At 39.1% G+C, this 13,534-nt stretch overlaps 1 protein-coding gene across 7 annotated transcripts in view; it reads left to right on the top strand.

The window, feature by feature from the left end:
- Positions 1 to 13,534, top strand: part of iqch (IQ motif containing H) — a 30,792-nt gene that overhangs the window by 11,274 nt on the left and 5,984 nt on the right. For 5 of the 7 annotated variants that reach the window (XM_082181865.1, XM_082181863.1, XM_082181867.1 and 2 more), the window contains 8 exons: positions 57 to 608; positions 2,530 to 2,596; positions 3,015 to 3,098; positions 3,180 to 3,358; positions 4,668 to 4,940; positions 5,017 to 5,211; positions 9,466 to 9,586; positions 9,969 to 10,255. In XM_082181865.1, coding sequence (XP_082037991.1) covers positions 57 to 608; positions 2,530 to 2,596; positions 3,015 to 3,098; positions 3,180 to 3,358; positions 4,668 to 4,940; positions 5,017 to 5,211; positions 9,466 to 9,586; positions 9,969 to 10,255 — 1,758 coding nt within the window. The remainder of the gene's footprint in view (positions 1 to 56; positions 609 to 2,529; positions 2,597 to 3,014; positions 3,099 to 3,179; positions 3,359 to 4,667; positions 4,941 to 5,016; positions 5,212 to 9,465; positions 9,587 to 9,968; positions 10,256 to 13,534) is intronic. The other 2 variants (XM_082181866.1, XM_082181864.1) reach the window with 1 other exon arrangement.

Genomic DNA, 13,534 nt, shown 5'->3' with positions numbered 1-13,534 from the left:
TTAATTAATTGCAATAACCATTTGCCTTTATATAATATGCATTTCTTTCTTCTTAGAGCATTCCAGTGCAAGCTGCTGTCAGCAAATATCCTTTCACCATAGTTGAGGGTCAGATTGACCCGGATGCTCCTGACTACTGTAGGTTTAAAAAGCAATACTGTCTGTGCAGGTTTGAAATTGTGGAGGCTCTGGACCAGCTGCAGCGGATGCTACTGGACTTTGCTGTGCCATTGGCGCGGGTGTGCGGGGAGCGACTGGCTGCTTGCGTGCAGAGCAGTGAGCTCAACTGGAGAGGCAGCAGGGGCCGGTGCGCCCATGTGGAGAAGCTGCTCTCGGTGCTGGAGAATAGGGATGAGGTATGGGATCTGATGTGTCAGCCCGGCCAGCGCTACAAAGGCAACAGGGGGCATCAGGCAGCGGCTGTGCGCATCCAGACCTGCTGGAGGCGTTACTCTGCCCGTACCACCTACCTGCTCCAACTCAGGCCCAAATGGGCGGCACAAATCATTGCCATGTCTCTGCTGAAACGTGCCAAACTGGGCCGTTTAAAGGAGAGTCTGCAGGCCTCACGTCTTCGCCAACTGGAAAACTACCGCACCCGAGCAGAGGTAAATTATACACATTTATACAACAGTTAGTTCTGCTCCTCGAATCTGATAGGTCGAACAGCATTGCAGAAGCATTGATATAATGTTTTAACGGGGACTTTTTATTGTTTGTATCGCTATATTCGCTATGCTTGTCTTTTGCACATTCCGGATTGTCAGTCTGTATATTAGGCACAGGCGTAATTTCCTATGGGGACAGGGGGGACATGTCCCCCCCACTTTTCAAAATCCTGCTTGTGTCCCCCCCACTTTCAAATTCGTTTGTTATGATTTTTAACTGATGCCGTAATCGACCTTGACTAAAGAATGGATTAATCAAATAAAATAATATTTTTAATTAATTCATTTAATTTAATAAATTAATATTTAATTGATAATTTATGCATTGTGGACTGTTTGATAACCTTTTTCAATTTCTGTATATTTCATACCTGTTAGACAGGAAAGGCACAGGTAAATCTGACATTTATTATGGGTTTATGTGAGATTTGTTTTAAGTTCACTTAAATTAAAAGTTGTTATAAATATATATATTTTTAAAGCCTAATTATGGGGGGGATTATTTTCATCCAGACATCAGTAGCTATATTATCAGTATAGGCCTACTGGCCTTCATTCATAAAATGAATTCTTTATGTTGTTTCTACATTACCGCGGAAATTGAGTCTCACATTATTTAAATTTTATTTACACACAAATCATTAATGGCTAACATTTTTGACTTTATAAATGATTCTCTAAAGTCTTGGCGGTTGGCCCCTATTAAACAAAGAAAGTAAGACATCTTTTTCTTAAGCTTACTATTCTTTTTGGCAGAATTTATCATTATAATCAAATTATTTCCTGGATTTTGTATCGCCATAGTCCCTAAATGTATGTAAAGGCAGGAAATGGGATTCAAATCGGAAAAAAAATCTTGGCAGAAATAGTAGGGCATCCGGGTATTTTTCACCTACTCTTTTATGAATACTACAAATTCGGAAATACTACTTATTTTAGATACAGTTTTTTGCCTAGTATACAGTATAGTAGGGGAGTTTACATATTCGGATGGAGGGGCTGTCTTTATTATAAGTGAGTCATTCAATTGTTCAACCAATTGGTTAATTCAGGAATGAAACAACTGTTGTTATTTGTGAGTCATTATTCAACTGATTTATTTAAAAAACTGATTCATTTGCAACTTTCTTTATGAATCAGTTAATTGAATCATTCATTCAACCAATTCGTTGTGTTGACCAAGTGTTGCAAGCTGTTCTGCTGTGGATCCTGAATCCGTGGCATAAGAAAGAGCAGTAGTTCCCCTCACAAGTTCTCTGGGACACTCTTGTTCGCTAAAGTGTTGTATAAAATCAGGCTGTACACACCTGTAAAGAACATGTTTCATCAATATAGCGCTGGAGAGAATTGAACTTTCAATGCAGAGGGGCTTATACAAAGACTAATGTGATAGCACAAGCTCACGTTTAGATTAAGTTTCTATTTGTCAGAACAGATGTTTCATCTGTGCTGTCATTCCTGTAACATCTTTATGAATCTAGCATGTCTCCTAATTAGTGCCCACATGTTCATTTATGCTCACCGTCACTCACTGTGAGAGGAGACGCAAGCTTGTGTATGTTTCCACCCTTTAAACACTCACATCCTTTTAATTAAGCCTTAATCTTCCCCTGGCAGAAAGCTTCATGTAGCCTGCTAATTGAATTAATAGAGGGAAGATGTTTCTAAGTATGCACTTAGCTGATTTAATTAATGTGATTTATGCTTGGTTTGTCTCCATGAGACCCAGGGAGAAAGACAAGCATAATTTCCTCACTTTGCTGCCATCGGTGGGCCGACAACATGATAAATCCATGTGCTGGTGGGTGCTGACTGTCACTGATCACTTTTATTCTCTTTTATTCTCTGCTGTGATTCACAGAGTCTGGCAGCCAACTGGAAACACATCACCTCTGCCAAAAGGACTATTATCCACATCCCATCATTGGGTAATTCCTTTGCATCTGTTATGATGGCTCCTGGTCACTTAATATTTTAAAGGGAAAAATGTAATGTATTTAGGTGTACCTGCAGAAAAGGCAAAAAATAAACACAAATGTATTTGTCAAAATTATTGAGACCTGCACTGGCTATTGAGATGAGGATGAGTGTGAATTGTAATCACCAGCAGATGGAGTGTGATTTTTGCATTGGGGGTGGCTGAGGAGAGGCCCGTGTGAGCTCAGATAATTAAGAAGTTGAACCCTATTGTTTTTATTGCCTCGCTCTGTTAGTTTGCATACATTTAATCATTTCATTATAGAGATTCGTTTCTAGCAGTCTTTTTGAAGATTTTGAGTGTCCTGACTTAGAGTCATTAACTTGTTGATAAAATCTCATTTCAAATCATTTTAATTTGTTTGACAGGATATTCCCAGCATCAGCGACTCAGTCACAGGGGATTTGATGTACTTCAGAATACCCAAATGGGGCGACTATGCGACATCAGAGGTAAGGATTTTAACCACAAATGAAATTGGATTGACAGAAGACACAGGAAAATGAACACAGGACTGTTTGTGTCACATACAGATGAGAATGTCGAGGTCATCTACGTGTCTCCGGTGTGCCTGGGAGAGGATGTTCTCCAGTACTACACTCACCTGCTGGGCCTGCAGACAGCCATTGAGCTGGGTGACGCTTCTGCGCCTGAGTCCAACTGTGCCAAACGCTTCACCATCCTCATGCCAGAAGCAATGGAATATTTTTCAGTATGGTGCTCTGCACACACACACACACTTAGCTACGTATCTAAATGGGGACATTCCGTAATGGTTTTTATACTGTACAAACTGTATATTCTATCCCCTTACACTAACCCTGCCCCTAAACCATGTCACAAAACTTTCTGCATTTTTTTTTTTTTTTTTAACCTATCATTACTTTATTTTTATACCAGATTTACAAATGAGGACGTCCCTAAAGGGAGGTTTTGGGGAGATTTTGGTCAATTCTGGGAACATATTTGTCGCCAAAATATAGTTAAGTAGGTACACACACACAAACCTAGGTGTTCATACATAGACCTTTTGTCTCCCCTCAAAGTGGTTTCTGAAATATGGTGGTGAACATTAATTTGTAAATAATTTTTTGAGATTTTGTTGTGTTATTTCTCACCTGTAGAGGGTGACAGAGGCACCCTGTGTAGCAGATCTCCTATGAATGATTAGGTTTTAATGCAATGATCTCTGGATTACTAGTAGTATTTTTCTACATTTATAAACATTTGATATTGTACAAAACTAAATGTGTATATATATACATTGATTTAATTAATCGATAGATGGATGGATGGATGGATGGATAGATAGACTGACGGATAATATAGTCTGTACTTTGCAAGGAGAGTTTTTTTCGCAACACTATGCAGATTTGTTTCTACAATTATTGTAGGTTGACTGACTGCACGTGCAACACAACACGTTATTTATTTATTGCCGCATAGTGCACGAGTGGCACGCGCTGCCTCTTCCCTGTCGATTCCTCTCTGTGTGTAAACTCTGCCAGACGTGTCAGCAGGATAAATCTCTGTTAGCCGTTGCTGCCAGCGTGGCATGCCAATGACAGACGGGACAATTCTGCTTGGATCAAACATACAGATGTGGAGTAATTAGTGCTTTCCCCACAGAGTCCATCACTAAGCACATAGTAAAGACAAGAGGCTGCAGAGGTTTACGGCCCTCCCCTGACTCTCCTTTATCAATTTAACGTGTTGGAGTACAGGAGAGGTCATGACCCCTCCGGCTGCACGTAATGGGTCCAATGTGTTTGCACGTGTTCATAAATTACAGCCATAGACAAAGGGAGGGGTAAGACCTTAGAGCTATAGTGGAAAGGACAGTTATTTATGTACACAAAGATCTCTGAGCTTTCACCTTCGTGGGGGAAATATACATTAAAAAAATGTGTTTTCATAATGTATTCTCTTTATTAGAGCTTATTATCTTTATACAGCATTAATTCTGCAGCTTTTGTGCTCTTCAATTTGACTCACAACAGTGTATTATATTCCTCTTTCAGACCAGAAACATGTGTCTAGCTTCGCTCCTGAAGTACAGCCCACGAACACTAAAGCGCATCAAGAATTTGATCCAGGGGAAGCAGGCCTACATGATTGGCGGTGTCACCCACATTGATGACCTGGCTGTGGCAGATGAGCTCGAAGTTCCTCTTCTGGGCACAGAGCCTGCGGTGGCCCAGCTATACAGCACCAAATCTGGAGGAAGAAGGATCTTCAGGAGCGCAGGAGTCGATGTGCCTCCGGGAAAGTGGGATATATACACCCTGGAGCAGGTCAGTGAACCATTCGTCCATCTGTCCGTCCATCTATGATATAATATTAAGAGTAATTCATATGTCCGTCTCCAAGCTTTATGAAGGTCTGGCCCAGTTGATGACAGAACACATGGAAGTCCAGCGATGGCTCTTCAAGATAGATAGCGAAGTGGGTGGACGGGGAACGGCTTATTGTGACGTCAGCTACCTAAAATGCCATCCATGGGCACAGCAGGAGTTTATCCGCCACGGGCCTAAACAGTGGAGAACGTCACCTCCACAAGTAAGGGTAGGACTGCTTTATTTTTAACTTTAAATAACCTTCAGTTTTACGATTTGATGATTTTTTTTGTTGTTGTTGAGAAAGGATACATTTTAATATTTATATTGAATTATTATTCATTATTTTAATTGTTTCATTTAATTACAGTTATCAGGATAATTTATACGTACATCATATTTGATATTTAATTTCATTTAAAATGAATATAAGTTCCTTGAACTATTTTAGTTCTAAAATACCGTAATGTGTTAGCATTATCTTTAATAAAGCCTTAATACAATAGTTATAATCATAAACATTTCACACACACAAAAAAAAAAAACTTTTGGTAAGGCAGGGTAGACGCCAGTGATTTTGCCTTTGAACTGAATAAAATAAATCTGTTGAGAACATTTGTTCTGATTTGTCCTAAATGCAGACCATTCAAATGCAGTCTGCATGAGTTGTGCAACAGTAGCAATTTAGAAGTATCAAGTGGCTTGTTTTTTAAATGCAAAATGAAATGTGCCATTTCTTTTATTTTGCAAATGCAGCAACACTTCAGTCACAAGCGTTGTTCTTTAGAATTTCCGCTTTGCCTGGTTTTCATATTTATATTCTGTACAAAATGCACCCTTGTCTCAATGGCAAGCCTGTCATTATTGACCAAGGCCAAACTTTGATGCCATGAGAGTGCTTATGACTCAAATACATGGGAAATTAATAATGAGTCATTAGAATTTTAGCATATTTATGTATTCTAATTCAAATGTAATGTATTCAACACTCTGTTGTGTTTTTTTAAAACTCATCAGTTTTATCCGCCTGTAATCATGTTCATAACCCTCTCCTGCATCATATGCTTACAATTTGGCCCTTGATTTAAATACAGTGTTTTGCCATTACACCGTGAGCTTTGTATAAACTAATTACAGGGTTATCATCATACGATGCTGTGTGCAAAATCAGACCTAGCTTTTTTTTTTCTTTCTTTTTTTTTATTCCAGCCTTTTATTGTAACCTTCTATCCCGGGGGCAATATGAGGCCACGTGTCCAACCTCCAAGCTATTAGCTCAGTCCCTAATTTACACTGAGGCCGAGAGAGGAATCTGGGGCTGTAATTGTAGTGGCATTGGCGCTGTTAATTACAGAGGTAAGCGGTTGAGGCCCAGCCAAGCTCCATTATGGTGATGGCGGTGAAGGAGCTTTAAATGGGGGCTCTTCACCAGCTGGGGTCCCAGTGAGAGTAGAGGGAGCTGGGGCCTGATGAGCTGGCCTGCACCCTTAGGGCTTCTGGGCCATATGGAAGCCAGTACGGGCCTTTATTCTACCTCTTCAACCTTTTTAATCAATGGCAAGCTCTGCTAACAGAATGGAGAGCACAGAGGTTATTTCAGCATGTCATTCATTTTCTACAAATCTCTATTCACTCTTTTAGTGGCAATTTTGCCATTCTGCAGCACCCCCTCATAAGTGAATTTTGCTAAATGCTCACTGTTCTGTTTACGGTTGCGTATTTGCATGTCATTCGTTTTATTTATCTTTTTATCATGCTCGTTGCACTTTATTACTCAAGCTAATAAATTCAGTGACAAATGCGGAAATATTGTAGAGCAGATTTATCAGTGTAATGTTTTAATTGCAGTGGGTAATAAAGGGTAAACATTTCCTTTTGTTCTTTAAGTACAAAACATTTGTATGTATGTCTGCTGCATATTTGCAATTAAATTTTTAAAACGTCCATTTGAAGGGCCACTATCCTCTGAGAAAAATATTATAATGATTTTGTAATAATCAGAACGCAATTATCAGTGCCTTCACATACGTTTTGCGTTTGGCTTTATTTATAGGAGTCATAGGAGTTTAAATGCTATTTTGCTTCTCTAGGGAGCTGTTTTTAGTATAATGCATCCTTTAATTTCCCCCGTCAAGCCCGGGTCTATGGTGAGCTCCCCCTCTATTTACCCTATTTACTGTGTGCACATTGTTTAATTATTGATTCTGTAAGGAGCCTCTTCTAATGCAAGGGGAAGAATACAAGAACCCATGTGGCCCTATAGAGGAACAGCCACAGAGATAAGTGTGAAAACAGACCTAGAGGCAGTGTGAAGAAAGACTGTGTGATTCTTTGCAGTTTGTTTGGGAGGCCCAGACCCAGAGGGGTGTTTCAGCCTGGGGCGAGCCTATCAGCTATTCAGAGAAGATGGGTTAAAGACATGCGGATCTCACTCTATTCAACGGCTGGGTGGACCCGTACACGCAACACTTTACACATTACAAACATGCACGTTCTGCCAGTGCATGGGTCATTAGACACGAGGGAGCATTATACTAATAGCATCAACAGATAGACAGATTGTCTCCTACTTATTTTATTCAATGCATGTGGGATTACGTGTTGTACCATGTTTATTTTATTAGATATTGAATGTTACGACACTTTCTGTATTCCCCTTTGGTTAATGTTGCGTTTGGGAAGTAATCCGCAAATATGTCCATATAATAACCAGGCTTTATTTTCAAACCCATTCAAAATGTCCATTTACCTGATATCATCACTTTATATTTGTATTTTATATTTGTATGTCTAACATCTGATGAATATGAAAGTTATATCAGATGGCTTACGAATACACACACACACACACACACACACACACACACACACACACACACACACACACACACACACAATGTTTCACTTGTTTTTGTCCATATAATGAAAGTCAATGGGGTCCAAAACAACATTGGACCCAACTGTCATTGTGTGGACAAAAAACAGTGAGACATTTTTCAAAATATCATAGAACAAAGATATGTGTAGATTATGTATAGATTATAGTAGAGTGCTCATTTTCAAGTGAAATATCCCTTTAAGGAAAGCTTTGAAAAAGCCCCATATCCCTCTTAGGAGGTATGCTGTTGAATATGCTTGCAACTGCAATGTCGCTCTTTCTAATGTAGAAATCAAACAGCAATCAAAGCACACAGGAGACATTTATTTTATTTATATAGTTTCAAATAGCTCATCTTTATGTGGAAGCCAAGCAAGGCCCGAATCCTCTCTCACAGTACAGTTCGCAGTTTAAGTCCAAATAAAGAATGGCAAAAATTATTCCCTCACGCTTTCCTTCCCTCCCCGCTGTTTGTGTGAAGTGCATTGGCAAATTCTCAGAGCGCGCCTGCTCTTTCGCGGGGAACGAAGGCCGTTTCCTTACACTTTTTGCCGCACCATTGTGTGCTTTATGGCTTGTGTCGGGGGTGAAATCACTGCGCAGCGATTGACCCTGGCTCTTCTGGTACTTGAATATGATGATGACTGTTTCATGACTTGAATATCAACAGCATCGTATCTCCACATCTTGAAACTTCTTCAGTGATGTCAGTGGTGACATATGTTTGAATATTATAAATGTACTTGAAAAGGATAAAGACTTGAAAATAATTCATCCTTACCATCTTCTAGAGCATAGCCTACACTTCTCAAGGTTGTAAAACAGGACCTATTGACATATTATATGCGCTTAAAATAAAAAGGATTTGTCATTAAATAGTTTCCCACCAAAATTATTCTTTATCATTTTATGTTGTGCTTAAGTAAAAACTGTTTTCCATACATCTCATTGCAGTTGTAAGCACATAAATTATGTAGTTAATGTGATTGTGGTGGCTGTCCTTAAGTGCTCTGTCCAGTCTTCTCAGTTTTGAGAGGTCCTTGAGGTGAAATTATTTCTCTTACTAACCAACAGGTTTTAAGAGGCACTCCTGGAAAGTCAAACATTGCAATTAACAACATAATTAAGTGTCAAAGCCATTATGGTGTTTTCTAGTTACAGAAACAAGGGCTGTATTGATCAGAAACAGACCGTGATTGATCTCTTGATCGATTGGCTTGCATAGGTATTTATCTGCCAGCATGTGTCAGTTCTTATTGGGGACAGGTGCAGTTACTATTGCCTTCAGTTAAAGCTATTAGACTACTGTGATGCCGTGGCAATGGGCTGTCAATCAAAGTCCCCCACCCCCATACACAACCACCTTCTGTGCTTTTGTAAGGCATGTCAAATTAAGACACACTTCAGTAGTTACTGCTTCATCAGGGGTATCGACATTATGTAGTGCTATATGTTTCGTTTTTTTTACATCAGACCCAGACACCATGGTCAGAAATTGCTTAATGACGTAAAGGTTGATATATTAGTTTTATTTAGGTCGCTCTTTAGAGCTTAGAGGATTTTCAGTATGACCGACTGTGCTTTTATCTTTTATTTTTGGTGCAGGAGCCGGTGATGATCAAGTTCTTAGAGGAAGTTCCTCATCTTCTGGCTTCATATGCCCGGCCGGCCAACACATCCTGCTATACCACATGGAACTGTTTCTTAGAACACTTCCTCAGGGAAGGTAAGTTTGCAAAGTACCTCTAACCTGTCAGATCTTCCTTGAGACGCTTTCTCTTTTTCTTTATACACTCTTACATTCCAACACCTTTTTTGGTTAATTACATTCATCATTCGGGTATTTAAAGTGCACTTTTTCTTTTTGGAATTTTCGATGTGAACATATTACTAATACTATTTATACTACAAAATGGCATAGCATAGTGCAAATTGGGGATGCACCTTTAGTGTGAAGAACATTTTAATAATCTAAAGAACCTTTTTTCCGCTATAAAGAACCTTTTGTGCCATTGAACGTTTCCACTGATGTTAAAGGTTCTTTATTGGCTTTTGTTGTTCCATGAAGAACCTTTTATTTTTATGAGTGTATCCATCTCCTTCCTCAGGTGGAGTGATAGAAGCCTTCCCTCCTTCGGATAGTGTGACATGTCTGACGGTAGATCTTCTGGTGGAGCCGGGTGGAGATGTGCACATGCTGTCCTGTGGAGATCAACTGCGTGGGCCCAGTGGGTTGGAAGTGGTGGGCTGCACTGTACCCCAGTCCTCCATCTGCCCTGACGTCCTGCACACTATCTGCAATAGTATAGGTCAGGCCTGTCAGCAGCGCTTCATCATGGGACACCTCTCCGTAGATCTAGTCACCTTTCTGGATCCCAGCAACCTGGAACAGCAGGTTAGAGAACCAACTCAGTCTTTTAAACACTTCTCAATATAAACCATTTTACACTACCCTTCAAAAAATTTGGGCTCAGTAAGATTTAGAGTAAGAATACTTTTATTCAGCAAGGATGCATTCATTTTTTTTTTACATTACAACAAAAAAATTGTAATGCAAAAATGTACTTTACAAAAAATAATATTTCAAATAATTGCTGTTTTAAAGATTGATAGATTTTATATAAATTTCATTTTTTTTATATTTTATACTTTACAGATATTAAGTATCATAAAGCAGTCACATTAATGTACAATTGAGTATAAATAAGATTTAGGTTAAATTTATAGGTATGACATTTCCATTCATAGTACAGTTGGCCAGATAATGCTTTTGAAACTATTACACAATATGTAACATTTCCACATTTCTCAGACACTTTTATCCAAAGCAACTTGGGATACATTTTTATTATTAGAGTTTTCTGGAATCAAACCCACAACCTTGGTATTTTTAGCGGCATGCTCTACCTCCTGAGATACAGGAACAATGGAAGCACTCAGCTCTATCTATCTTTCATCAAACAAGCTTGCTCAGAAACAAATTGACCCTTAAATGTCAGTGGTGTGTTTTACAGCTCTATGAAAACAGAACCTGCCATGTTAAGAAGCTGTTGAAAATGATATGGGATCTGACATGTGGCACTGTTCTGTCAGAGCCCGTAACACCGTTCTCACCTTAGAATATAGATAGTGTGAGGGTTCAATCTACTGGCCCGGGGCTCTTATTGAGATGTTATAAGATCACTCCTAGGTTCCCCTTAGGAGCTGTACAGATGAGACAATGAAGGGTGGCTAATGTGCCAAAAGGCTATCTAATAAACTGTCAGGTCTTATTGTGTCAATAAACTAATTCGCCTTTTAAGGCCTTGCCCCCTGACCTTAAAACACCCCAGCTATGTACTGGTGTCAGACAGGAGGTCAGGCTGGAGTGTATTTTCCTCAGACGGTGAGGTTCTTGGTCACTGTCGAAGACAGATTGAACAATGTGGTGTTTTCTCTAGCACAATAAATAGAAATGTAACATTTTGGCTTGGTTATTTGCAAGATTCTCCCCTTCTTTTTTCTATATCTGCAAAAAATACAGTAGGACACTACATTGAGTTGATTTTACGGACTATGTACTTTAAAAATGAATATGTGCAGTTATCTAAAGAGCTTTTTATACCTGCATAAGCTAATGTAGTAAGGTTGTAAACAGTTCATTTAGATGTTAATTTAGACCTCATGAAGCTCATTTTTTAGGTTACCTAAATAAACATTTTTTACAATGCTGAGACACCCCTAACAGTAGGAGGCTAACTAGCATTCCTTGCGTTTCAGACCGTGCATGGTTTGCTTTGCATCTCTGCCAAATGACATGACAACTGAAAAATCTGTGTGGGGGAAAAGGGAGGGGATACATTAAAATAAACGTAAGTCTAATGTGGAAAAAATGAAATGGATTTGACCTCACTGACCTTACTGTGTTAGATATTGAGTTAGTCATTTTTCAAAACTTGTGTTTCTAAATCTAGGTCTGTTTATTAAGTCATGGGATGTTAATATCCCCTGTGGAAATGTTATACATAGTGCAAATGATTAGTGAGCAAAGGAGTGATTATATAACTAGGCAACATGATGCATAATTAATTAGAGTACTGTGATTTTTATCAATGATTCTTGCTGGCAGGCCTAAGATGGAAATGTGTCTTGTCACATTGTTCTTTTAGCGATCCAATTTCCACTGCCACTAGAGGGTGGCAGAACACGCTCACATTGAATTCACTATATCGATCACTATTTCAAAAAGAGAACCAATTCACAGTTGTTCTTAATGTTGAAGGGCCTGTCTGGAGATGGACTGGTGTAAGTCAAATCCTAGTGTTCTAATCACTCATGTATGTGCTTGAAATGTTTGAGCTCAGAAAAATAGCTTATGACATTTGCTTAACACAGTGAAAGCCTGGAGCCCCCTTTGAGTCAGTGGTTGATTTTTACAGCTTCTTATGCACATACTATTTATCACTCTGAAAGGGTTGGTCTAGTATGAAATGCTATAGAACAGATATACTTTCAAATGAATGTCATATACTGCTGTTTTAATCATCGACTCAGTTGGCATGCTGTGATTTTAAAATAGATGATTGACTTTGGAAGGCAGAGAACAGCAGATTTTTTAAGATAAATTACTCATGGAGGTGGAATATACTTTTCAACAAAAAATCTCACACTTGAATCTCATATACACTCCCGACAGAATGCCATTTAGTCCTGCAAATGAAAGTAATTCCTTCATTCTTCTGATTGAATAGCACCGGGATTCTCTATATTGTGAATTCACAGAGGCACGGGATGAATTTTATTCAGCGTGTCTTACTGAGAATAAACTGCACACACAATTAAAACTGACAAAAGGAATTCAGGCGGATAAATCCAAACATCACTGTCCGATCTCTCCTGGCACAGAGGCAGACAGATCTGCCAGACTAGTGCTAACCTGTCTCTATTTAAACATCAATTTACATTTAAACCTGTTGCTAAAAGCGGTCTGTATTTTTTGTATGTGTGGGGGAGAGGTGGGTCGCATGTGTTTGCCCTTGCAGGCTTGCCTCACATTGTGTGCGGAGGGAGGCTCAGCTGCAAGATTGCAGTTTTTAATGAAAGTGAAGGGGCTATAGAAGACAGGTACAATCTGGGCGTATATATCAAGCGCCTTTGTTGAGGTTGACAATGAAGCAGGCTTGGCTGATTCTACAGACTGGCTAAATGGTCCCACCTATCCCACAAGCACAGGTATTAAGTATGACTACTGGATGAATTCAGCTCTATACTTTATACTGAGTCCTGAGTCCAGTTTTAAAGAGCTTTAAAATTGTGACATCTTGAATTAACTACTTCCGCAAGCAAAAAATTAACTGTGATGACATCATCATAACATTTCTTCTTGTATACTGTAGCTACAACACAAAGGAATTTTATTTTTTTGGACAAAATCAAAAAATTTTTATTATATACTGAAATTAATTTGTGCTTGCAATTGAATTAAAGCCGGTATAAGATGATGATTCAGTGCACTTTATATTTCTGCATGTGAACGTTGAGCACAATACTGTGATCAGAAAGTGATTTCAGCAGCCGGGCCACCATTTGCATTTGCTGGCAGCAGCGTTTAGGTTGACAAATAGGGACGACAGGAGAGTCAGCCAACTGCCACTTAGTTATTAACAACTCCTTCAGTGGTGATTTATTTGCCACT

This window comes from Leuciscus leuciscus, assembly GCF_965113295.1.
Source record: "Leuciscus leuciscus genome assembly, chromosome: 10".
NCBI classification, from domain to species: domain Eukaryota; kingdom Metazoa; phylum Chordata; class Actinopteri; order Cypriniformes; family Leuciscidae; genus Leuciscus; species Leuciscus leuciscus.
The sequence above is the reverse complement of the archived record's forward strand: the minus strand, read 5'-3'. Positions and strand labels throughout refer to the sequence as shown.